This window comes from Rhododendron vialii, chromosome 11a (assembly GCF_030253575.1).
Source record: "Rhododendron vialii isolate Sample 1 chromosome 11a, ASM3025357v1".
In the NCBI taxonomy this organism is placed as follows: domain Eukaryota; kingdom Viridiplantae; phylum Streptophyta; class Magnoliopsida; order Ericales; family Ericaceae; genus Rhododendron; species Rhododendron vialii.
In genome coordinates this window covers 21,866,006-21,889,202 of record NC_080567.1, presented here as the reverse complement: position 1 = coordinate 21,889,202, position 23,197 = coordinate 21,866,006, and the positions used below count along the sequence as shown (strand labels likewise).

The following is a 23,197-nucleotide window of genomic DNA, read 5'->3' as shown; positions in this document are numbered from 1 at the left end:
TTTGCTGTTATATTGATCATGATATTTCTTTCTTCATGCATGCATTTTGAACAAGAACTAGATTGTATTACTACTTCACAACGAATTTACAAAAACATGGAAAATAACAAGAATCATGCAAGATTTTTGTTTGATGGGCCAACCACGGATTGGGAGGGGCTGCAGTGCACCTCCGCACTACTTCGTGTAAAGAGGCTGATCCGACCATTCATCTTGGCATGGACGGCTCGGATTCGGATTTAATCCGAGCTCCTACTAATCCGAGCCGTCGATTATTCGGATTAAAATCCGAGTCGTCAATTGCTTAGATGGACGGCCGGATCGACCACATTACACGTGTAGCGCATGGGGTGCACTATAGCACCCCGGATCCGTCAACCACGAGACCCCTTTTGATATCTAGAGTTTTTCACCGGTAACAATCATCGATGGATCATCCATAAAAAAACTCCAAGATGGTTGGTAATTTGTAGGTATGTTATCACAGTGCCCTTTTTTTAAAAATAATAATAAATAATAAAAAATGCTAGGTACCCATAAATACGGATTCTTATATAAAAATAAAAGTAGATTTTTTTGAAATCGTGTATTTTCCTTTGAAACAAAAAATCTATATTATAAAATAGAACGGTTTTTGTCTACTCATACAAACATGAGCGCCTCTACAGCCATTGGATTGCATTTTCAATAGGTTACCGCCGTTGGATTGAATCATTGATTCCAACCTCGCATGTCCATACGTGTTTCCTCTTCTCTTCGTTCAAAATTTGATACCTCTCTCCTCTCTTCCTCCATAGTTATGGTCTCTCTCTCTCTCTCAGAATTCACTCCTCGGCGTACAAAGAACCACTCGCTGCATCAGTTCGTTGCCGATTGATCGCCTCAATCTCTGTACACATCTTCAGATCTTCTCCACATCCACGAAATCCATTTGGTTCTCTCTTTCCGATAAAAATTCCCCTATCCTCAATTTCGCACTAGACTAGCTAGTGGTTTCTGAAATTGGGAATTTGTTGAAGCCCATCCTCAATTTCGCACTAGAATAGGATTTCTGAAATTGGGGATTTGTTGAAGTTTATGTGGCCTTGCACCTATTCTGCTAATGCAACCAACTATCTTTGGGTTTTTTTTTCCTTACGTGGAAAAATTATACAATTTAGTTGTTCTGATACTCAGACAAAAAAGTTTCAGTCTTTTGATTGGTTCAATAAATTGATTATTAAGCGTGGTAGAATATGGGTTCTTCATCTCAATTATTTGTTTGAGAAGGTTATAGTTAAAAGTGCGAGAATTATTGGTTATGTTAGCTTAAGGAAACTCTTATGATAAGCGAAAATTCTTGGGATTCTTTTATGTTAGGCTCCGTTTTGCTAAAGTTATTACAGTATTTTGCTATACCTGGATGGAACTAATGGAATTACACCGGTTTGATAACATATGTCGTGTTAGACTATTCTATGAATTTGAAAATTTGATAAGTAGATTTTGTTGGGAGGAGGGAAAAACTTCCATTCAATGGTTATTCGTAACATCCTCTCACATGGAGTGAGATATATACACACGAAACTCAACTTATGTGAGATGGAATTAAAAAACAACAGTTGTATCCAAATTTTTTTCATAAAAATGAGATTTGATACCTCATTTAAACTGTGTTTAAAATACGTTCCGCATCCACTAGTACTTCAATGAAAGACATTTCTCAAATCCTACCGGCATATCTCTATTGGGCAAGTAATGGGCCTGTGAATGGACTGAATTCAAACAAAATTCATTTACTCAATAATTTTAGAAAAAAACCCGAATCCAATTTTCTTAATTTCGTATTAGTCAATCAGGATCCAAATTCAAAAGACAAAAAAATGAATATCCGATCCGATAATCCGATTCCCTTAACCTAAATGCAACAAAAACAATTGGGTTCACGATATTTTTGGTTGGCTGTGTGCAGATGTTTTGATTGGCGAAAGAAACAATAAAAAATGAAACAGAAAATAATAAATACACCAAAATAAAAGAAAAAATTCATCTCAAGAGCCTGTTCTTCCTACGTTTCTCCTCTCTTTCTCTCTCTCTCTCTACATAAACTTCAACAGAGATTTCATCACCGCCTTCTCTCTCTATATCTGCCCTAATATCACTCCGTCTCCCGTTCCAATTCCTCCCCTGCACTCCATTACTCTCCATCTCTCCACCGCCGCCCTCTCTCTCTCGCTCTCTCTCGCTCTCTCTCTCTATACATATATATCTAGACAATATATACTTCGGCGGTTATTCAAGCAGTTTTAGGGTTTCCTGGATCCTTACACGGGAAACTACGCAGGAGGTTTGGTTTTATATTTTTTTCTCTCTGGACGTCGCTCTCGATCATTACAACTTAATCGGCAGATAATTCTAGATTTTGGTCGGTTGAAACTCTAATTCTATTGGGTTTTGATTTAGTTCCTCAAGTTAATTGCACGGCCGGGGGCTGTATTGGTTTCTAGGGTTTTATCGTACTAATTGATGCGAGCCAGTGATTAAGAACCTAGGGTTTCAAGTTTCAATTCGTTTGTATGGTAGTTATTGGTAACGGGAGTTGGGTTTTTGCGGCAATGAGGGTCCTCTGAGTGCTTTATTTTTGTCTGTGAATCCGTCTCTCACTGAGGATGGAGGGGTAGAGAAGGATTTTTCTTCTAGTTGTTTGTCATTGTATTCGCACGGCGGTGGTGATGAACCTTCTTGCTGGCATTTCTGTTTAAGTTCATCGTCTCGCTAATGTCTATTTGAGGTTTTCACCTCTTTTAATTGTTGCGAGAGGACAAGGATGTTAGTTTCGTTCGAATACTGTTGAAGTGGTATAATCGCAGAGAGGGTGACTCTGGGAACTTGGAGGTAATTGCGAAGCAAGTTGGGTTTTTTAGGGAAAAGTAAGTGTTTAGATAATTGCACAGAGGTGGAGACAAGTGTTTAAGTTCGTCATCTGGCTCTATTTGAGGTTTTCGTCTCATTTAATTGTTGTGAGGGGACAAGAATAAGTTTCATTCAAATACTGTTGAAATTTTGTAGTCGCAGAGAGTGCGACTTGGGGAATTGGAGTTAATTTCAAAGCAAGTTTGATTTTGATGGAAAAGTAAGTGTTTAGATATTTACTGATAGGAGATCACAATCTTTTCGCGGGGAGGGGATTTGAAGCAGAGGCAAATTGTGGTTTATTGTATAGTTGATAATGTTCACTTCTCATGGACAGAAGTGAACCCACATTAGTTCCAGAATGGTTGAGAACTACTGGAAGTGTCGGTGGGGGTAGCAATTCAGCCCACCATTTTGCATCATCTTCTTCGCAATCAGGTAGTGGTACTCTTGCCAGTTTTGTTTAACCTTCCTTTTTGTTCTTGTTTGTTGCTTGGATTTTAGCATTTATTATTTTTCATTTTTACATTGTTGTAGATGGTCTTTCCTCAGCACCCTCCACTCGAAATAGATGTTCTAGGAGTGCAAGTGATAAAGATAATTCTCGGCGTAGTTCAAATGGTAATGGTTCTTCAAAGCATCCGTACAGTAGTTTCAGTCAAAGTCAACGTGATAGGAACCGTGACAAAGAGAAAGAAAGGTCTGCTATTGGGAACCTTTGGGACCGCAACGATCCATTGGGTGATATATTAATTAGTAGAGTTGAGAAGGATACATTGAGGCGTTCTAATTCACTTGTGTATAGGAAACCTGTGGAGTTATTGCCTCGAAGAGCAGTGGACTCAAAAAATGGTGGTAGCAGCAATCACAGTAGTACCAATGGTGTGCTTCCTGGAAGCAAACTTGTTAGGAGCACCCTGAAAAGTTCTTTTGACAAGGATTTTCCCTCTCTTGGAACTGGAGAGAAGCAAGGAGTGCCTGATATTGGAAGAGTTCCATCTCCTGGTTCAACCACCGCTGTACAGTGTTTGCCTTTTGTAAATCCTGGCTTGATTGGTGGTGAGGGGTGGACTTCTGCTCTGGCAGAGGTGCCCAATATGATTGGCAGCAATAGCACGGGTCCCACATCAGTTCAACAAAGTGTTAGTTCGAGCCAATCATCTGGGGCTTCAAATCCTATAGCAAGTCTTAACATGGCCGAGGCATTATCACAGGCTCCATCTCGAGCTCATACTACTCCCCAGGTAACTGTTTGTTCCTCCTGTGTTAGTTTGGTAATGAATACTCAAGGTTGGTTTATCAGGGTTTATTTTCTTTAATTTTCAGCTGCCTGATAAGACGCAGAGGCTTGAGGAATTGGCAATAAAGCAATCCAAACAATTAATCCCGGTGACACCCTTGACGCCTAAAGGCTTGGTAATTAAACTTTTTTCTTACTTCTAATTTTTGTTAACTGCGTTATTTTTTCTTTTCACAGAAAATGAACTACTTCAAGTTTTGCATTTGGTAAACACATCTAATAGATGGGCCAGTTCTGTTCAGTTTATCTTTTGATCTATGCACGTGAAATTTACTATATTGTATGGTTCCTTCTTTCAGTTATTTAGATTTCTTTGGGACATAAGTTATGCATTTCGCTTCTGCGGTTTCAATCACCACCTGCTTACCCTTCTGTCCCCTTACCTGCTCTCTCAAACTCACAAGAGAAGTAGAATTTTACCAACCACCAAGAGAATTATGAATCCCTATTTAGGGGATATCATTATGTTGAACAGTATGTTGAAGAATCTGTGTTTTCTTTTGTATTTGTGCATTTAGAGGGTTTCTTGTCCTCTAATTTGTGGAGGTGTGGAATTAGACCATAATCCATAAACTTCATGATGATTTGGAAAACAAATTGACATAGCTCTAGAAGTAGGGATCGCCAATTGATATCCGGAATTGGAAGTGGGATTGCATGCTTATCAACAATAAAATGGCTTGACCGAGAACTTGGGATATTGTGAGTTATTGAGACTTGCTTTATATTTATCACAATGTACATAATCTGGTTTGGTTTGAGGACTGGTTCTATTTCGCAGTTGGAAGGAGGTTATTATTGATGTTTTAAGACTAGCAATTGATGTATAGCTTCAAGGAGATGATTGGTGCACAGAAACTAGAGTTTAGGGATGACCAATTGTTATCCTGAAGGGGGATCTGGATTGCATGCTTGTCAACAATGAGATGGCTTAACGGACAACTTGGGATAATGATGAGTTATTGACCGTTGCTTCATTTAGGAGTATGATTTAGATAGAAAAGGAGTCCATTTTCCAGTACTTGGTCAATTATACTAAATAACGGGTAAGCGTTTTGAGGTAACTATGTACATAGTCTGATTTGGTTTGAGGACTTTCTATTTCGCAGTTGAAAGGAGGTTATTGTCGATGTAAGATGTGGCGTTGCAAGCATCTTGAAATTTAGATGTTTTATGACTAGCAATGGATCTTGCTCTCACTGACACCATGTACGAGGCTTCAAGGAGATGATTGGTGCACAGAAACTAGAATTATAATTTTTTGAAGTAGCTGATTGCACCGGGAGACTATACGAGTTCAGTAAAAAATATACAAGGACTATCTGGAGGTTGGAGCTTAAGTTAAGCACGATAGATGGTCCTCCTGTTGTTTTCATTGAAGGTGTAAACAAGTTGGATTTTGGGGTGACATTTTTCTTCCGCTAATTTAGCTTATTGTCATATAATGGAAGAAGATATTTAAAACAATAAGTCATCAGCTTTTTGAAAATGGCCGAAGCCAGCTTGCTTTGTCAGGTTTCATGAGCCATCTTGCTTTGTTGGCAGCAGGACATTTGGCTACTTGGAATTGCAGTAATGGGTATTATTTCATCTACATTGTGTGGACTTAATGGAGTTCATAGTTCTTTTTTGTTTCTCATAACCATCTGAATCTAAGTGATCAGTTAGCCCTGGACAGAGCTTAATGGGAGAAATAGGATTCATATAGCTGACCCCAATTGATTGGGACACAAGGCTCGGTTTGGTTTGGTTTGGTTTGGTATAACCATCTGAATATGAATATATGCTGGACAACTGGAGACTTGTAGTGAATTAATAAATTGTTGTCAATGTAATATTAACGCCTTGTCCTTCCTCTATGACCTTTAATCCGTGGTATTAAAATCACGTTTCCATATAGAGATATCTTGTAGTTGTCATGAATATACTCGCATTTCCACGGTCCATAATTAAATTCAACCGGCTTCATTTCTTTATGAAATGTTACCTACTTAATAGTGGGATACTCTTCTCGGATAGGAGGTTAGAAGAGCGATGTGTAACTTAGTTCATTTGTGTAAAAGGGAAGGTGAATGAATATTCTTAATCTGGTGAGTTTTCCCCCGTTCATGTTATCTTTTGTTGCAATCTTGTAGATTATACTTGTCATGCAAGCGGATCCTGAATGCTCAGTGCATTGTGTTGATGCATTGAGACATGTTGTGAACTTGTAGATTTTCACCTCGTCGTGTAACGGTCTGCAACACCTGCAAAATTGGAAGTTAACTTGAGTCGGGTTGTAGAATTATTTCTCTTCACTCTCTCCAAAACAGTAGTTCTTTTGTTATGGTATTATAATTTTGTAACTTTGTCATGTATCCTGTCATTTGCCTTTTTGATCTTATTTTATCGCTTGCGAGTTTTGACTGCATTTATGTTAAGGTAGTGAGAGGGATACTGGTAAAACTGTTTTTGTTTGTTGGCACCAAGCAGTGTAAGAACCACAAACTCAGCTTAGTAGGCATCATATGGAAGCTGGCATTTGTGATCCGTAGAAATGCTGAGTATAGTATTTGTTTTGATAACTTAGTTTGTCTGAGCCAACTTACAATCACCTCGACTAATCCCTCGGAGACGGATCCCTAAGTATACCATTTGTGAACACATTATGGGTAGAAAGAGGGTTTCCTTGTCCATTTCAGGGCAAACCATTTGTCCATTAACTGATTCACTTACTGGATTCGTTATGTGCATCAGAGTGAAGGATGTGCGTTTTAGGTAGTGCATCTTGAAACAGTAGCAAGCTTCAATACTCTGATGGGTACTCGGACACACAATTCATTAAGCTTATTAAGGAGGTGGATTTCAAGCGTGCTGATTTTAGCAAGCCTCAAAGTTGTTTCTATTTGATTTTATGGTGACTTCAGTAAGATTGTCATTTTTGTTATGATTCAGGGACCTGGAGTCGAATTGCCAATTGGTTGATGTGTCAGCTTTAAGAACACTCCTGGTTAGCACTTGTGGGCAAGGCACCATCTTTGAAACTCTATTTTGAAGTTGTTATGAACAATACTTCTCTCCATGTATCTCCTAAAGTTGTGCCATTTGCGTACACATGTCTTAAGCGGGACATGCTAGCAAAATGGAGGTTTGTGGTATACTGAACAGTACCTTGTCAGCACTACAGTCTACAGGCTTAGTGCAGTCGGGATTAAGGTTTTTATGAATGGGAATTGTTGTCCTACGGAAGAGGAGTGTACTAGTTGGTTGGTTAGGGCTGTATGATTAGTGTGATGTGGCAGTCTATGTTTGGGTGTGTTGTGTTAGGTTTAACCCAAATGACTAGGTAACCGCTAGGGTAGCCCGACTGTTTGTGGTTGTCTCTGAGACCAACCGTAAACTAGGGTCTTCTGTTCAACCCTGGCTGGCATTACCTTGACTTGCACGATACCTGTAGCTTGTAGGTGGTTGCATTTATCCGGGGTTTGTCCTGCAGGGGCGGGTCCAAAATGGTACTTTTTGCTCCAGTATCCTCCCTTGGCGATTTATATAAGACTAAATCATTTTGTGGGAGTATAAAGTCTAATATTTAAAGGAACGAACCATGTTCTGTGGTTTGTTGTGATGACAATGGTTACGAAGTGTGGCAAACCATTACCAAGATGTTATATTCTTTGGTTACAGGATTGAAGCATTATTCCTTTTGGATTTCTTGTTTATTTGTATTGTAAATTCTCGGCTAAATTTATGAGAATTGCTTTCTGAGCCATCTGAACTTTACGATTGGTTTTGCTACAGATTCTGTCTTGTATGGACATTGAGTGGTCAATTAGCTCCTGCTTTTTTTTTTTCTTTTTCTCCAGGTTCTTAGTTCTGATAAATCAAAGCCCAAAACAGCAGTGAGAACCAATGAGACGATGGTGGGTTCCAAGAGTGTGCAGCAGCAGCAGCCTCAATCATCCCAACTTGCTAATCACTCTCTTCATGGTGGACAAGGCAGATCTGACGCCTCAAGATCATCTCATGCTGGGAAGTTTCTTGTTCTCAAGCCAGTTCGGGAAAATGGTGTCTCCTCCATAGGAAAGGATGTGACAAACCCAATTGATAATGTCAGCAGAGTAGTAAATGGTCAGGTTGCTTCTGCTTCTGCTCCAATGCTTTCTTCTGCTCCTATGAAGAGCCCAAAAAGCTCAAATTTTTCCAACATGGAAGGCAAGGTAGCTGTTTTGTCTTTAAATTCTGGATCCACGTTGGAAAAGAAATCGTCTCAGGCTCGGAGCCGGAGTGACTTTTTCAATCTCATGAGGAAGAAAACCTCATCAAACACTTCTGCTGATGTGTCTCTGCCTGTGGAGAAATGCTGTGAATTGGTCGAGGGAGCTAGTTCTCGCATAAGTTCTTGTGCTAGTGAGACTGGTAGTGAGGTGACTAACAATGGGGATAGTTCTGAAGGGGAGAAGAATTTGTGCCTTAATGGAACACTTTATCCAGATGAGGAAGAGGCTGCATTTCTTCGTTCTCTTGGCTGGGAGGAAAATGCTGGAGAAGAAGATGGGCTTACAGAGGAGGAGATCAATGCCTTTTACGACGAGGTAATAAGCTATACCTTTTATGTGCATGCTACATAGTTTAGAGTGGCCCCAACCTGTTCTTCATTGAAGAGGAAAAAAACTGTGAACAATCTGGTCTCCCCATCATCTTGTTGCCAATTCAGCCTGAACTGACTTGGTCAAAATTTAAGACGGCTTTTGTTTACCACTTTAGGGTAGGAGGCAAAGCAAATTGGTCGCGGAAATATACATTCCCTGTTTTTCAATATTTAACTTCTGAAAGTCTTGATTTGATCACAAACAACAAACAGTTGTGCTACTTGCACAGATTTTTGTACACATTTCATGCGCATACATTTTTGTGGGGCCCATATCGGATCACACAAAGATGATCCAAACCGCTCATCTTTTTTAAAATATTATTTTGAGGGTTCCTGTAAAAAATCAGCTCCAATGTTGAAGGCTTTTTCAGAAATCATAGGGCAAAACAGACAAAAGGTGGAGATTATCTCTGTACCCAAGAAGCAGACACATGTCTATTGGCCTTACATGTTCATGTCCGACACGTCTAGGACACAGACGCTTTCAGATATGCCCGGACGCATATCAGGGACGCCCAATTGTTTGTCGCTTTTTTTTTCATTGAGCATTTTGGGTATGTGTTAGAAGGTACGAATGTAATTTGAGAAAGTTTGGGTGGTGTCCAAATTGTCATGAATTTGAATGCTTATTTAGTGAATTTGTTGTTTATGTATCTTGATAATGTTCATGTTGTTTGTGATGTTTATATTTTTGTTTTTATATCTGAACTTAATCAATCTATATACTATATACAAATGTGTTTGTGCCTCCCAATTCCCAAACCTCTAATCCTAAATTCTCACAATTTTGTTTTTTGATTTTTTTTAGAGAGAGAGAGAGAGAGAGAGAGAGAGAGAGAGAGAGAATTTAGGATTAGAATAAAAAATCAAACATTTTAGTTTTCGTTTGTTTTCTTTATGTATCCTACATTTTTCACAATTTTGAACTAGAGTAATTTATTACTAGCATTGTGCTTGTTTGATGTGTGTGGGACAATAAAAAAAATCTCACTGATTTTTATTGTGTCCGTCCGTCGAATAGGCACAGACGCTAGTAGAGATTATAGTATTGTTTTCAATAACGAATTTAATTTCTTTACTTTGTGTTCAATAGATCATGTCAGATGCTACTAGATTTGAGACTTACTGCAATGTGTATATTTGTCTTTGCGTTCCCATTTTCTTTTCACTTATCTCTCTCTTTCTCTATGCAGTACATGAAACTGAGGCCATCCTTAAAACTGAGTAGAGGCGTGCAACCGAAACTTTCAATGCTTCCTGAATCCCCCATTTCCGGTTCAAGCAGAGCATCTTCCGAAACTGAAGCCTAATTTGCTGCTTTTCTCATGTATTACTGATTTTTCTCACGTACAGGATCTGGAAAGTTTTGGTTGACAGATGGTTTTGTTTCTTGTTTTCTCATCTCTTTGTTTCTGAAGAAGGCCGTCGAGTAGGATACGGAAAGCAAAGGTTACTGTTAGTACGATAAGTCACAGAAGTCTGCATCTTGCATTTTGAAGCTGTGGACATATTGGTCTGCTATGGGTGACGCTGAGCAAGTTGCATCTTTCCGTACCTTTTTGCTATTTTCTTCTTACTTTGAGAGGCATAAATTTTCTCCAGAATAGCTTTATCGTGTTTTGCTCAATTTTACAGGAAAATGAAAAAGAAAGGTTGAAGTTCTTTTTAGTCTCTGTTTTTGGCATAATTCTTTATGTAGCTTGTTTCGTGTTGATATTTTTACAGTTTGATGCTTTATGTTTTTCATCCGGAATGAGATGGGAAAACATGAAATCAGCTGTAAGAAATGAAAATAAAATAAAATAAAATAACTCTATAGTCTATACCGCCGCGAGGAAGGGGAGAAGTTTTTCTGTTTGGGTATTTCCTGAGAAAAGTTGAAACTCAAGGTGCTCCACAGAGTGAGCGGTCCCGTGGATCATTATCAAACCATACCCTCCCAACATTCTATTTAACCAGCAGCAGGTGGTTAATCTTTACGTGGACGGGGAAAGCGGGTCAATCTCGAAGTGGCCTGAGTTTTACGTGGACGGGGACAGCGGGTCAATCTTGAAGTGACCTGGGTTTCTGGGCATCCAACTCCTACGGAATGCTCATTCCACTGATTCAAGAATCCTCTGTCGCTTGATACAGTTTTGCTTACAAACCGAACTTGTGGCTCTTCTTTTGGCAATCAAGTGGTCTATACATCATAACTATACTACATAAAATGTTGCATGTCTTTTACTGATTGATTAGATGCTAGTACCTTGTAGCTCACACGGCAGTCTGAGCCCACTTCCCAGACACTTTTTTTTTTTTTTTTGTTGCGTAGCATTGGTCGTGAAATTTCCAAACTAGCTTTTTGCAGGATAGCAAAAGTCGAGCGCAAAGATGTTCATCGTGCCCACTGTTTAGCCAAATGGGCGCTGATGTCTCCTACTATTTCCACCAAAAATGCTACTGGTACAGATTTTTGTGTACAGATTGTGCACAGATTTTTTTGTGGGGCCCACCATGGGTCCCACACAAATGATCCAAGCTGTTCATTAAATGTAAAATATTTTTTCAAGGGTTCTTGTAAAAAATCAGCTCAATTCAATACCTATAGATGCTTGATCTAATTATCTAACTTTTCATTACCCGAAAATCTGCATGAAAATTTAGATGATTAGATCGAGCACTTATAGGTATTAGATTGAGCTAATTTTCTACAGGAACTCTTGAAAAAATATTTTACATTTAATGAACGGCTCGAATCATTTGTGTGGGACCCGTGGTGGGCCCCATCACAAAATTTGTACACAATCTGTGCACAAAAATCTGTACCTGTAGCAGGACTCTTTGTTGTATATAGTTTGTTGTATTCCCTTGCAACTCTTTATCTTTGTATATAGTTTGTTGTATTCCCTTGTAACTCTTTATCTTTTATATATGCATTTCTTGCTCTTCCACTAGAAAAGAAATGGTTTAATACTTGGGGTTTCTCCCTCAATACTTGACTTTAAGTCTCTATAGTCTCTTGACGAGGCTAAATATACTTTTTAACGCTTGTTTTGTGTGGTGGAACTATAGCTTTGGTCTAGACATAAATGCCGGTTTATTATAGCTTTGTCTTGGACAAATTTAACAAACCACCTTGAAAATTAAGTTGCTTAAGAAGTTACTCAATTATCGTCTACTAGAGTTTGTCTGTGCCTAAAGGGATGGAGTAACGTGTTTTGAACACAACTAAAATAAATTGCGAAACTATTGACCATCCTCGCCAACAAAACTGATTTATATGAAAAGATTTTTTCTTAAATTAGGATCAAACAAATTTTTTTCTTACCATTTTGTTTAGTTTACAAAAAACGTATTCAAACCAAAAAAATTGAAATTGATCAACCGATAAACAAAAATATTTCTTACCCTTTTGTTTAGTTTACGATCTATCTTGCACTAATTTTATACATGAAATTTTATTACTTTTACTTTCTATCTTCCCATAACAAAAGAGAGTTGGGATAGAAAAAGTTAGAGAAGATTTCACCTTGCTTCGGAGAGCGAGGGTGCTAAGGTTTCAAAAATTACTTCCCTTTTTTTATTTCAAAATCCGGCTCTTTTTTGGTAATGAAATTTTATTGCTTTCTATCTTTCCATAACAAAAGAGAGTTGGAATAGGAAAGGTTGGAGAAGATTGAAAATAGGACTTTACAGCCCTAGGACTCTTCTCAGCCGTAGGATTTATGAGGGATAAGTTTGTGCCGTTAGATTTATGTGCATATGATTCAAATACTGAGCTGTTTTATTTTATATATATATATATATATATATATATATATATATATATATATATATATATATTGTTTGTTGTAAATGGCAACTAGCAAACCCATACCCGAACACCAAAAACCAGTCCATAAATTTTTCGATTCGACAAATTTGCCATTCCTTTCTGGTGCTTGTTGTTTGGCAAATTCATCATCTTATTCCTCATCCGTTTCTGTGAATTTATCTTCGATCCATTTGGTAAACTTACAAGTAATGATAAAATTTAGCAAATTTCTCAATGGTTGATTATCATGTCTCCGGCAAAACTCCAAAAAAATATTTAGAATTATGTTTTTTTTTTTAAATATTTTGAAAAAAGGGTAAATATTACTCTCTAAATTGTTAGTATTTTTATGCAATTTGTCATTTGAGTTTCGTAGAAATTAAAGGTGTAACTGATACTTTGATATGGAAATGCTATAATTGCATAGCAATTAATGTTGCTCCTTTATTTTTATTTTTTTTGATCGGCATAGCAATTAATGTTTGATTTTGGAAACTTTTGACTATCTTATTAATGTGGTATGACTAGAATATAAAAGGACATCTTGGGAATAATTGGAATTTGAGGATCTCATTAAAAACTTGACTCTTGTGACCGGAAATGTGCAATGTTTTGATAAACACAAGAATAAAATTTATCAATATCCTGTCAAAGTAAATATTTTAGGTAGCAAAAAACACTATTGGTTTGGAAGTTTGAAAGACCTCATAAAGATGGTCTCAAATTCGAAGGATTTGGCGGATCAAAAAAAAAAAAAAAAATTTCGAAGGATTTGCAAATGGTTAGTGCTATAGGTACAAAAAAAAAAAAAAAAACCAGTACAGCCGTTGCGTACAGATTCATTTTTTGCCCCATCTCGGGTCTTATAAAAATGATCGAAGCCGTTCATTTTGTTCAAAATATATTGTTTAGGGTCCCTGTAAAAATTAGATCTCAATTCAATACCAGTAAGAGCGTTTATGAATCATCTAACTTTACTTTAGAAATTCATGCCAAATTTTGAAGCAAAATTGTATGATTCATAAACGTCTTTACTGATATTGGATTGAGATGATTTTTTATAGAGGCCTTAAACAAACTATTTTGAACAAAATGAGCCGCTCCGATCATCTTTGTGGAATTCGAGATGGGTGCAAAATAGATCACTAGGTTTGTTGTACGGGCATTATTGTTTGCAAATGATGATCTCAAGTAATGCCATCGGATCCAAGTGTGAGCAATTCGTATTTTGGGCCCATTCCAGATCCGTTTGGGTAGAGTTTGGTTGATTCGTTAATGACTTTCCCGTTCCAGTTTCTTTAAAAAGGTGCGTTAAAAAAAAAAGATAATTTCAAGTTCAAAAATTATATGTTTACGCAAATAATTTTTCTACTAATATGGATCTTGTTTGATAGTTCTCATTGAAAATTTTTAAACGGTGCAAAAAAAATTAAAAAATTATTTTTCATTTTCATTATAGTTGAGTTTGAAATTATTTTCTTTTCGAAAAAGAAGATTTAAAAAAGAGGCGGAACAGCACCTAATGGTAAATATGAAATATTTTTTTGGTACTTTCCGAATGTACAAGAAATGCGATTTTGCTGATTGACTGCCTACTTTTTTTCAACCACAAAACAAAAAACCTATCTACATGTTTGACTAAATTCAAACCATTGAGATTAGACCACAATGGACGTACTTGACACTTGACAATCCACGAGATTGGAGAGAACTCAGAAAATGTGTCAATTCACCTTGTTAGTTTTCGAAAAAGAAAAAAATTCTATATTGGACTGATAATAACGTGTGTATGAATATGTATTAAAATGTATAAAAAGTACACACACTTCGTTTTTCGCTTCTTCATTTCGTAGCAAATCACGTTCCACTATTGATAGGAGAGAGATATGAACCCGCTTTATGAAATAGGAAATAGTTTACCAACGGGGGAGTTTCCACAAATGAATAACTCGGTCACAGAGACGATGAGATAGTCCGAACGAGAAACTCTTATGTATCCCCGGTATACAAGAGCGGTTGGTATCTCTTCCAACGAGTTTCTAATTTTTCGGCCATTTTTCGATCACATTTGGATGATCGGCTCCGTTAATTATGTAGAGTTCGGCAAGAACCATAATCATGTCAAAAATCGTGTTTATTGAAATTTAGTAGATACATGATCAGACATGTGAAAATTGCAAAAAAAAAAATCAAAATTGGGTTTCGATTCAATGTGTTTTTTGACCCATTTTTGGTTTTCTTCAATTTTCACGTGTGCTGAACATGTATTTACGAAAGTCTGAAAAACACGATTTTTGGTATGTTTAAGATTCTTGCCGAACTCTATAACATGAACGGAGCCAATCATCCAAATGTGATCGAAAAATGGCCGAAAAATTAGAAACTTTCCAGAGGTATACCAAACCACATTATGTACCGGAGATGCATAAAAGTTTCTCCCGATTCACTTAGCGTATCCAAAGATAAGCACACCAACCCACAATATTAAGCACTTGAAATATTCGATTTTTGCGTTTATATATTTTTAACACTCCAAAGATCAAATGTAAAATTGTCGGATTAGATTCATAAACAGACCGGATGGGATCTATGCGAATTCGATTTGTTTGTTTCTGAATTAATTAGACCATATTTCGATAATCGAACTCGCATTGTACGGATTCGAATTCGGATTTAATTCGGTCCATTAAGCATCGGATTGTGCAATGTGGATCTAGTGCACCGTCCGGAGGACCCTGCAACCCAGATTAAAAGATGCTGCCAAGCGGAGTGTTTAGAAGCGGTGCGGAGCAACTGTTCATCTTAGAAATTAATGACTTAAATGTTGACCGAGTAATAAAGGATTCAGACATGTATGCGCTCAGATTCAATCAGAATCGTTCACACTGAAATGAACGACTAGATGACGCTTGACAGCCCCCGCTTGGCGAGGAGCGCTCGACAGCCTTCCCGGGTCCGACCTGCAACCCCCCGAGAACCAAAACACCCGTAACCTGTTACAACGCGTTCAAGTTATTTTGGTTGGTTGTGTGCGGAGATTTTAATTGGCGAGCAAGAAATGGAAACAGAATAATTAATTACTACTATTAATTAATAAATACCCCCCAAAAAAAAATTAAAATTCATTCCAAGACCCTGTTCTTCATACGTTTCTTCTCTCTCTCTCTCTACAAAAACTCCAACAGCGATTTCACCTCCGCTTTCTCTCTCTATATCTGCCCTAATATCACTTCGTTTCCCCTTCAACTTCCTCCTCTTCACTCCACACCTCTCCCTCTCTCTCTCCCGCCCCCCTTTTCTCTCTACACAGATATATATATATACAATATACAATTACTTTGGCGGTTATTCGAGCAGTTAGGGTTTCCTCTACGGGAAACCACACAGGAGGTTTGCTTTGCTATTTCTCTCTCTCTCTCTCTCTATATAACTGGACGTGGCTTTCGATCTTTAGAACTTACTTGGTGGAAGGTTCTAGATTTTGGTCAAATTTTCTAGGGTTTTGATTTAGTCCCTCAAGTTAATAATTGCATAACTGCGGCTGTATTGGTTTATGGGGTTTTGTTCTTCTGATTGATTCGAGCCAGTGATTGAGAACCTAGGGTTTCGACTTTCAATTCGTTTCGTATGGTAGTTATTATTGCCGCAATGAGGGTCTTCTGAGTGATTTGTATTCGTCTGCGAATCCGTCTTTTAGTGAAGATGGAGGTGTAGAGAAGCTTTCTTCCTCGTAATCGTCATTATACTTGCCCCGGGCGGTGATGGACCTCGTTTAAGTACATCGTCGGGCTACGTGTCTATTTGTGGCTTTTGCCTCTTTTAATTGTTGTGAGAGGACAAGAATGTTAGTTTCATTTGAATGCTGTTGAAGTTTTATACACTCGGAGAGGGAAAAGGAAGCGTTTGGATCTTTTACGGATAGAAGAGAACATTCTTTCCGCCGGGGAGGGGTTTTGAAAGGAAGGCAAGTTGTGGTTTCTTGTATATTTGATCATGTTCACTTCTCATGGACAGAAGTGAACCCACATTAGTTCCAGAATGGTTGAGAACTACTGGAAGTGTCAATGGGGCTGGCAATTCAGCCCACCATTTTGCGTCATCTTCGCACACAGGTAGTGGTACTCTCGCCAGTTTTGATTAACCTTCCTTTTTGTTCTTGTTTTGTTGTTTGTAGTTTTAGGATTTATTATTTTTCATGTTTACATTGTTGTAGATGGTCATTCCTCGGCACAATCCCGGCAAAATAGATGTTCTAGGAGTGTAAGTGATAAAGACAACTCTCGGCGTAATCCAAGTAGTAATGGTTCTTCAAAGCATCCATACAGTAGTTTCAGTCGAAGTCATCGCGATAAGAACCGTGATAAAGACAAAGACAGGTCTGCTATTGGGAGCCATTGGGACCAGGATGATCCATTGGGCGATATGTTAATTAGTAGAGCTGAGAAGGATATGTTGAGGCGTTCTAATTCCCTTGTGTATAGGAAACCTGAAGAGCTATTGCCTCGAAGAGTAGTGGACTCAAAAAATGGCGGTAGGAGCAATCACAGTAGCACCAATGGTGTGCTTTCCGGAAGTAAACTTGTTAGGAGCACCCTGAAAAGTTCTTTTGACAAGGATTTTCCCTCTCTTGGAACTGGAGAGAAGCAAGGAGTGCCTGATATAGGAAGAGTTCCATCTCCTGGTTCAACCACCGCTGTACAGTGTTTGCCTTTTGTAAATCCTGGCTTGATTGGTGGTGAGGGGTGGACTTCTGCTCTGGTAGAGGTGCCCACAATGATTGGCAGCAATAGCATGAGTCCCAAATCAGTTCAGCAAAGTGTTATGTCGAGCCAATCATCTGGGTCTTCAAGTCCTAAAGCAAGTCTTAACATGGCTGAGGCATTGTCGCAGGCTCCATCTCGAGCTCATACTACTCCCCAGGTAACTGTTTGTTACCCCTGTTGTAGTTTTGTAGGGAATAATCAAGGCTGGTGTATCAGGGTTTATTTTGTTTGACTTGCAGCTTCCTGATAAGACACAGAGGCTCGAGGAATTGGCAATAAAGCAATCCAAGCAATTAGTACCGGTAAGACCCTTGATGCGTAAAGGCTTGGTAATACAACTTCTTTCATACTTTTCCTGTGTTATTTTGTAGCAAATGAACTGTTTTGTGTTTTGTATTGTAAACATGTCTAATAGATAGATCAGTTCTTTTCAGGTTATCTACCTGAAGGGTTCTTTGATCCATGCACGTCAAATATGCTACATTGTGTGGTTCCTTCTTTCTATTATTTAGGATTCTTTGCGCAGATAAGATACTCATTTCACATCTGTGCTTTTGATAAGCACCTGCTTGCACTTCTCTCTCTACATAGAAAAGTAGAGTTCTATCAAAGAGAATTATTAATCCCAGTTAAGGGGACATCATCGTGCTGAATAGTAGTTTGAAGAATCTGTGTTTTCTTTTGTTTTCTCTTTAGAGGACTTCTTGTCCTCTAATTTGTGGAGGTGTGGAATAACACCATATTCCGTATACTGATGGGTACTCGGTCACAATTCGTTAAGCTTATTCAAGTGTGATGATTTTGGCGGGCCTCAAAGCTGTTTTTTTTTTTTTTTTTTCCCCTATCGGATTTTAAGGTGACTTTAGTAATAACTTCATTTTTGTTATGATTGGGGGACCTGGAGTCGAATTGCCAATTGGTTGGTGGTCAGCTTTAAGATTGCTCCTGGTTAGCACTTGGGGACAAGGCACAGTTGTTGAAACTCTATTTTGAAGTTGCTTTGAACAATGCATCTTTTGCCTGTATCTCCTATTGTGTGCATTTTGCTACATGTCTTAAGCGGGACATGCTAGCAAAATATGGAGGGTTGTGGTATACTGAACCGCCCCTTGTCCTCACTAGTTTTGCTTTTACATATGGAATTGTTTTCCTACAGAAGAGGGGTGTACGAGTTGGTTGATGAGGGCTGTTACGATTGTTAGTGTGAAGTGGTAGTATCCAGGGTATTGTGTTCAACTCCTGTTAGCATTGGCTTGACTTACACAATTAGGGGTAATAAATGAGCCAGACGAGCCGAGCGGTGGTTGATCAAGCTTGGTTTGAAAACTTAACAAGCTTTAAGATTATGTTTGAACTTTGCTTGGTTATGAGACGAGCCGATCTCAAACGAGCTTTAATCAAGCGTAACACGAGCTAATTTCGAGTATCTTGAAATTTTTATACATCATAAGCCAAACGAGCCAAGTACTAGATTGTTTGAGCTTGTTTGACACCTTAACAAATTCAAAAAAAATGGTCAAGCTTGGTTTATGTGACAAACTGACCTTGAACAAGCTTTTGGCAAACAAATATGAGCTGGAACTCGAGTAGCTTGGTTTGATTAGAAGCCCTACACACGATACCTGTGGCTTCTGTGTGGTTGCAGGTATCTGAGGTTTATCCTACAGGGTGGTTGGTAAATAATCTTTTTGCTCCAGTATCCTCTCGTAATGATTGGTCTAATACATAATCATTTGTTAGGGTTATCGAATCAGATATTTAAAGGAGCAAACCTTTTTCTTTGGTTTGTTGTGGTGGCATGGCAAATCATTACCAAGATGTTATATTCTTCGGTTACTTTATTGAAGCATTATTCCTTGCGATTTTTTGTTTATTTGTATGCTAAATTCCTGGCTAAATTTTTGCGATGTTAGATTCTGTTTTGTATGGACATTGAGTGGTCAATTAGCTCCTGCCTTTTTTTCCTCTACAGGTTCTTAGTTCTGATAAATCAAAGCCTAAAGCAGCAGTGAGAACCAATGAGACGATGGTGGGTTCCAAGAGTGTGCAGCAGCAGCAGCCCCTTTCATCCCAACTGGCTAATCATTCTCTTCATGGTGGACAAGTGAGATCTGACACCCCAAGATCATCTCATGCTGGGAAGTTTCTTGTTCTCAAGACAGTTCGGGAAAATGGTGTCTCCTCCATAGGAAAGGATGTATCAAACCCAATTGATAATGCCAGCAGAGTAGTAAATTGCCAGGTTGCTTCTGCTGCTGCTCCAATGCTTTCTTCTGCTCCTTTGAAGAGCCCAAAAAGCCCAAATCTTTCTACCATTGATGGCAAGGTAGCTGTTTTGTCTTTAAATTCTGGAGCCACTTTGGAAAAGAAATCATCTCAGGCTCGGAGCCGGAGTGACTTTTTCAATCTCATGAGGAAGAAAACCTCAACAAACTCTTCTGCTGTTGTGTCTCTGCCTGTGAAGTGCGGTGAATCCGTTGAGGGAGCTAGTTCTCATGTAAGTTCTTGTGTTAGTGAGACTGGTAGTGAGGTGACTAACAATGGGGATAGTCATGAAGGGGAGAAGAATTTCTGCCTTAATGGAACAGTTTATCCTGATGAGGAAGAGGCTGCATTTCTTCGTTCTCTTGGCTGGGAGGAAAATGCTGGAGAAGAAGATGGGCTTACAGAGGAGGAGATCAATGCTTTTTACGAGGAGGTAAGAAGCTGTACCTTTGCCACTATTTCTTTATTTGAGTGATCTAAGTATTTAAGTTAATTTGATGGGTTTGGTTTAAATTCCTAACTTCGTCTTCAATAGATCATGTCAGATGCTACTAGATTTGAGTCCAATATATAGAATTGTCTTTATGTTCCCATTTTCTTTAGACTTATACCCCTCTCTCTCTCTCTCTCTCTCTCTCTCTCTCTGTGCAGTGCATGAAAATGGGGCCATCCTTAAAACTGTGTAGAGGCCTGCAACCCAAACTTTCAATGCTTCCTGAATCCCCCATCACTGGTTCAAGCAGGGCATCTTCGGAAACTGAAGCTTAATTTGCTGTTTTTCTCTCGTATTACTGATTTTTCTCACGTACAGGATCTGGAAAGTTCCAAATTTTGTTGGCAGATCATATGGTTTTTTTTCTTGGTTTCATCTCTTTGTTTCGGAAGAAGGCTGTCGATTAGGGTATGGAAAGCTCTGGGTAGTATTAGTACAATAAGTTACAGAAGTCCTCACTGAGAGTAGGATAGGGGGACATATTGGTCTGCTACGGATGATGCTGAGCAAGGTGCAACTTTTGGTACCTATTTTCTATTTTCTTCTTACTTTTAAGAGGCATAAATTTTAGCCAGAATAGCTTTATGGTGTTTTGGTCAATTTTACAGGAAGATGAAAAGAAAGGTTGATGTTCTTTTTAGTTTCTATTATTGGCTTTTCTGTTCTTTATATTGCTTGATTCATGTCAATATCTTTTTCACTTTGACTCCGAGGACCCGCCATTTTCTACGCTAATTGTGGTTAATGAAATGGTAGAATGCTATTTACTGTGCCATTTCAGTGTCGCTTCGTCTACGTATTTTACTGCAGAATGTTGATTATCATACTTCGTACCTATGCTACGCTTGAATGGTTTAAAACCGTTGCTGTGCCTATGTAGATATGGAAGCAGGCATCGATTTGATATTTTCTTCTTACTAATTTTAAAGTCATAACATCTTTAACCCTTGCCTCTTTAGCAGTCCTATTTGCAATCATGCATGGCTGGTTGGACTTCAAATACAATATAGAAGTACCGAAAGGCTCCATAGTTCACTTGGCTTAGCAAAGTTTAGAACAACGGATAAACAGGTCGGGTGTTTGGATAGAACAATCCCCAATTTTGCTCAACCCCACTAGGTTTTTGATTCTCGTTGAACATGGCGAAAATGAAGGTGTCCATAATCCGGCTAGGCTTCCTCGGGGTGCCCTGGCGGCTGACATGATTGATAAGGTTTTTGTTGTATGTTTGCGCGTTAGTTATACTTGTGTATGGGTAGTTCCCGGAAGTTGGCCAACCCGTCTCTGACACGATAATCGGAACATTGCCTGTGATTATTGGGGTGAAGTCAATGTTTTTATCAGCATGTAATCAATATGAAATTCCGTGAATAGTACTAAATTCAAACAGAAAACGTGAAAATAGACATTTCCAGTACCTGCATTGATCTTCTCCAATGCGGCGTTGTAAGCATCAACCTGAGCATCGAACAGGTTAAAATACTTGAATGGTCCATCCACCACCACCGGTGTTCGCGAACGGAACGTGGCATAGTTCAACGAAACATGGGCCGGATCCGAGGCGTATGCGAAATACGGGTAAACATTCACCATGATGGGTGCACGGGTTCTCTGTAAGAAAGCTGTTACGTTCCTCATGACAACAACTGTTTCACTGGTGAAGACTCCTGTCGAAGGTGGGTAAGAACTTGCAAGGATTAACGTAGTAACTGTCGTCACCTGTAGAAGGTATATACAGTGAGGAACGCTTATTGACCCGATTCAATTTTTGTGCTAACTATCGCCTATGAAAATTTTCAAACGATTTTTTGTCCAATAGTATTACTATTTTTGTAGATGCAAACTTCATTTAATGCATGTGTGTTACTGTAACATCTCACCTTTGTACGGAACAATCCAATCGACCCAAGGGCATTGCGGATATTATTCATGGCGGGCGCAACGCAATTGGCAAAAGGTCCAGGTATCACCTCATTCCCCAGAGTGATCCACCCGAAGCTCACGTTATTCTTGTACGGCGCGACATTCCTGTTAACCCATTGAGTTGCCGCAGCTGGGCTCGATGCGAGGCTCGGCAAATCTTCGTTCCTCACGCCGAGGGAGACACGAAGGTTTGATCCTCGCAACGCGTTGAGCACCTCGGGGCTGGGGTCAAATAGCCTGAGGGATTGGATTCTGCACCTCTTGAAAAGGCTTATTACGTCTCTCGGAGGAGGGAGATTGTTTCCGAGCCTGCCGTAGTTAACGCCAATATGGACTGCACCTATATACACCATCACAACAGATAAGATACAAGTATGTGCACAAAAACTAGGTATATTACCTCGAGAAGTTTTTGGGTGCAAATAGGGTATAGTTCACATAGTAACCGAGCGCATGCCGTCTAAACGTGTTATTAGAATCTGTGAAAGTTTTTAGACGATACGTGCATAATATATTTTGCACAAGGGTTTTGTATATGAAAGTATGATACTAGTATTCAAGAAGCTCATCCCGAGGCGATTCTTGAATCATGCATTTCGCTAAAATGCATTATAGAATGAGCGTCAAGACACTAATAAACCAAACCTGCAGATGTAAAACTCAAAAAAAGGAGTCTCCAATTAACGGCGGTGTGCGACTGGGCTCTGGTTGAGGTAGTTGCAAAATCTAGCAAGTAATTTGATTTTTATATGAAAAGATCATAAAGGTCCATTTATATCAGGCTGTTTGAGAATTCGCTATTGATTTTTACTGAGACTAAAAACTGCAAAATAATCACTCTACATTTGTAAGCAAAAACCTAATTTGGGACCTTACCAGCAAAGAGAAGCAATTGATTTGTCACAAGTACCATTGTCGACACAAACATGAACATTTCCATTTTAAGCTCCATCCTATTCATTGGCTCTGTATATTACTACAAAAAATGAAAAAAAAATAAAAAAATTCAAGTTAGCTGGTACTAAGGTTGGGAAGTCATGGTTTTATACAGGCCATGTTATTCACTTTTTCTCATTTTAAATGTTCATTTTAATCCACAGTCTTAATTACTTTTACCTCACTTTTTTTTTGGGCT

At 38.7% G+C, this 23,197-nt stretch overlaps 3 protein-coding genes across 5 annotated transcripts; 2 read left to right on the top strand and 1 right to left on the bottom strand.

The window, feature by feature from the left end:
• The first annotated feature begins 2,026 nt into the window (after positions 1 to 2,026).
• Positions 2,027 to 10,490, top strand: LOC131308672 (uncharacterized). 2 transcript variants are annotated; one of them, XM_058335643.1, is made up of 5 exons: positions 2,027 to 3,333; positions 3,430 to 4,136; positions 4,219 to 4,308; positions 8,035 to 8,763; positions 10,016 to 10,490. In XM_058335643.1, the coding sequence occupies exons 1-5, from the start codon at positions 3,222 to 3,224 to the stop codon at positions 10,130 to 10,132; spliced, it is 1,755 nt and encodes a 584-aa protein (XP_058191626.1). In that variant the 5' UTR covers positions 2,027 to 3,221; the 3' UTR covers positions 10,133 to 10,490. The 2 variants fall into 2 exon arrangements, with proteins under 2 accessions (XP_058191626.1, XP_058191627.1); XM_058335644.1 differs by having other exon boundaries at positions 2,029 to 3,330.
• A 5,250-nt stretch (positions 10,491 to 15,740) lies between these two features.
• Positions 15,741 to 20,786, top strand: LOC131308671 (uncharacterized). Of its 2 annotated transcripts, none has more exons than XM_058335642.1 (5): positions 15,741 to 16,730; positions 16,832 to 17,538; positions 17,621 to 17,683; positions 19,354 to 20,079; positions 20,298 to 20,786. In XM_058335642.1, exons 1-5 carry the CDS (start codon positions 16,625 to 16,627, stop codon positions 20,412 to 20,414), a joined length of 1,719 nt encoding a protein of 572 aa, XP_058191625.1. In that variant the 5' UTR covers positions 15,741 to 16,624; the 3' UTR covers positions 20,415 to 20,786. The 2 variants fall into 2 exon arrangements, with proteins under 2 accessions (XP_058191625.1, XP_058191624.1); XM_058335641.1 differs by having other exon boundaries at positions 15,745 to 16,733.
• A 252-nt stretch (positions 20,787 to 21,038) lies between these two features.
• Positions 21,039 to 23,077, bottom strand: LOC131308319 (glucan endo-1,3-beta-glucosidase-like). Its single transcript, XM_058335229.1, has 4 exons — positions 22,939 to 23,077; positions 22,020 to 22,402; positions 21,558 to 21,858; positions 21,039 to 21,447 (listed from the first exon to the last, which is right to left on the bottom strand). Exons 1-4 carry the CDS (start codon positions 23,021 to 23,023, stop codon positions 21,191 to 21,193), a joined length of 1,026 nt encoding a protein of 341 aa, XP_058191212.1. The 5' UTR covers positions 23,024 to 23,077; the 3' UTR covers positions 21,039 to 21,190.
• Between the last annotated feature and the right edge of the window lie 120 nt (positions 23,078 to 23,197).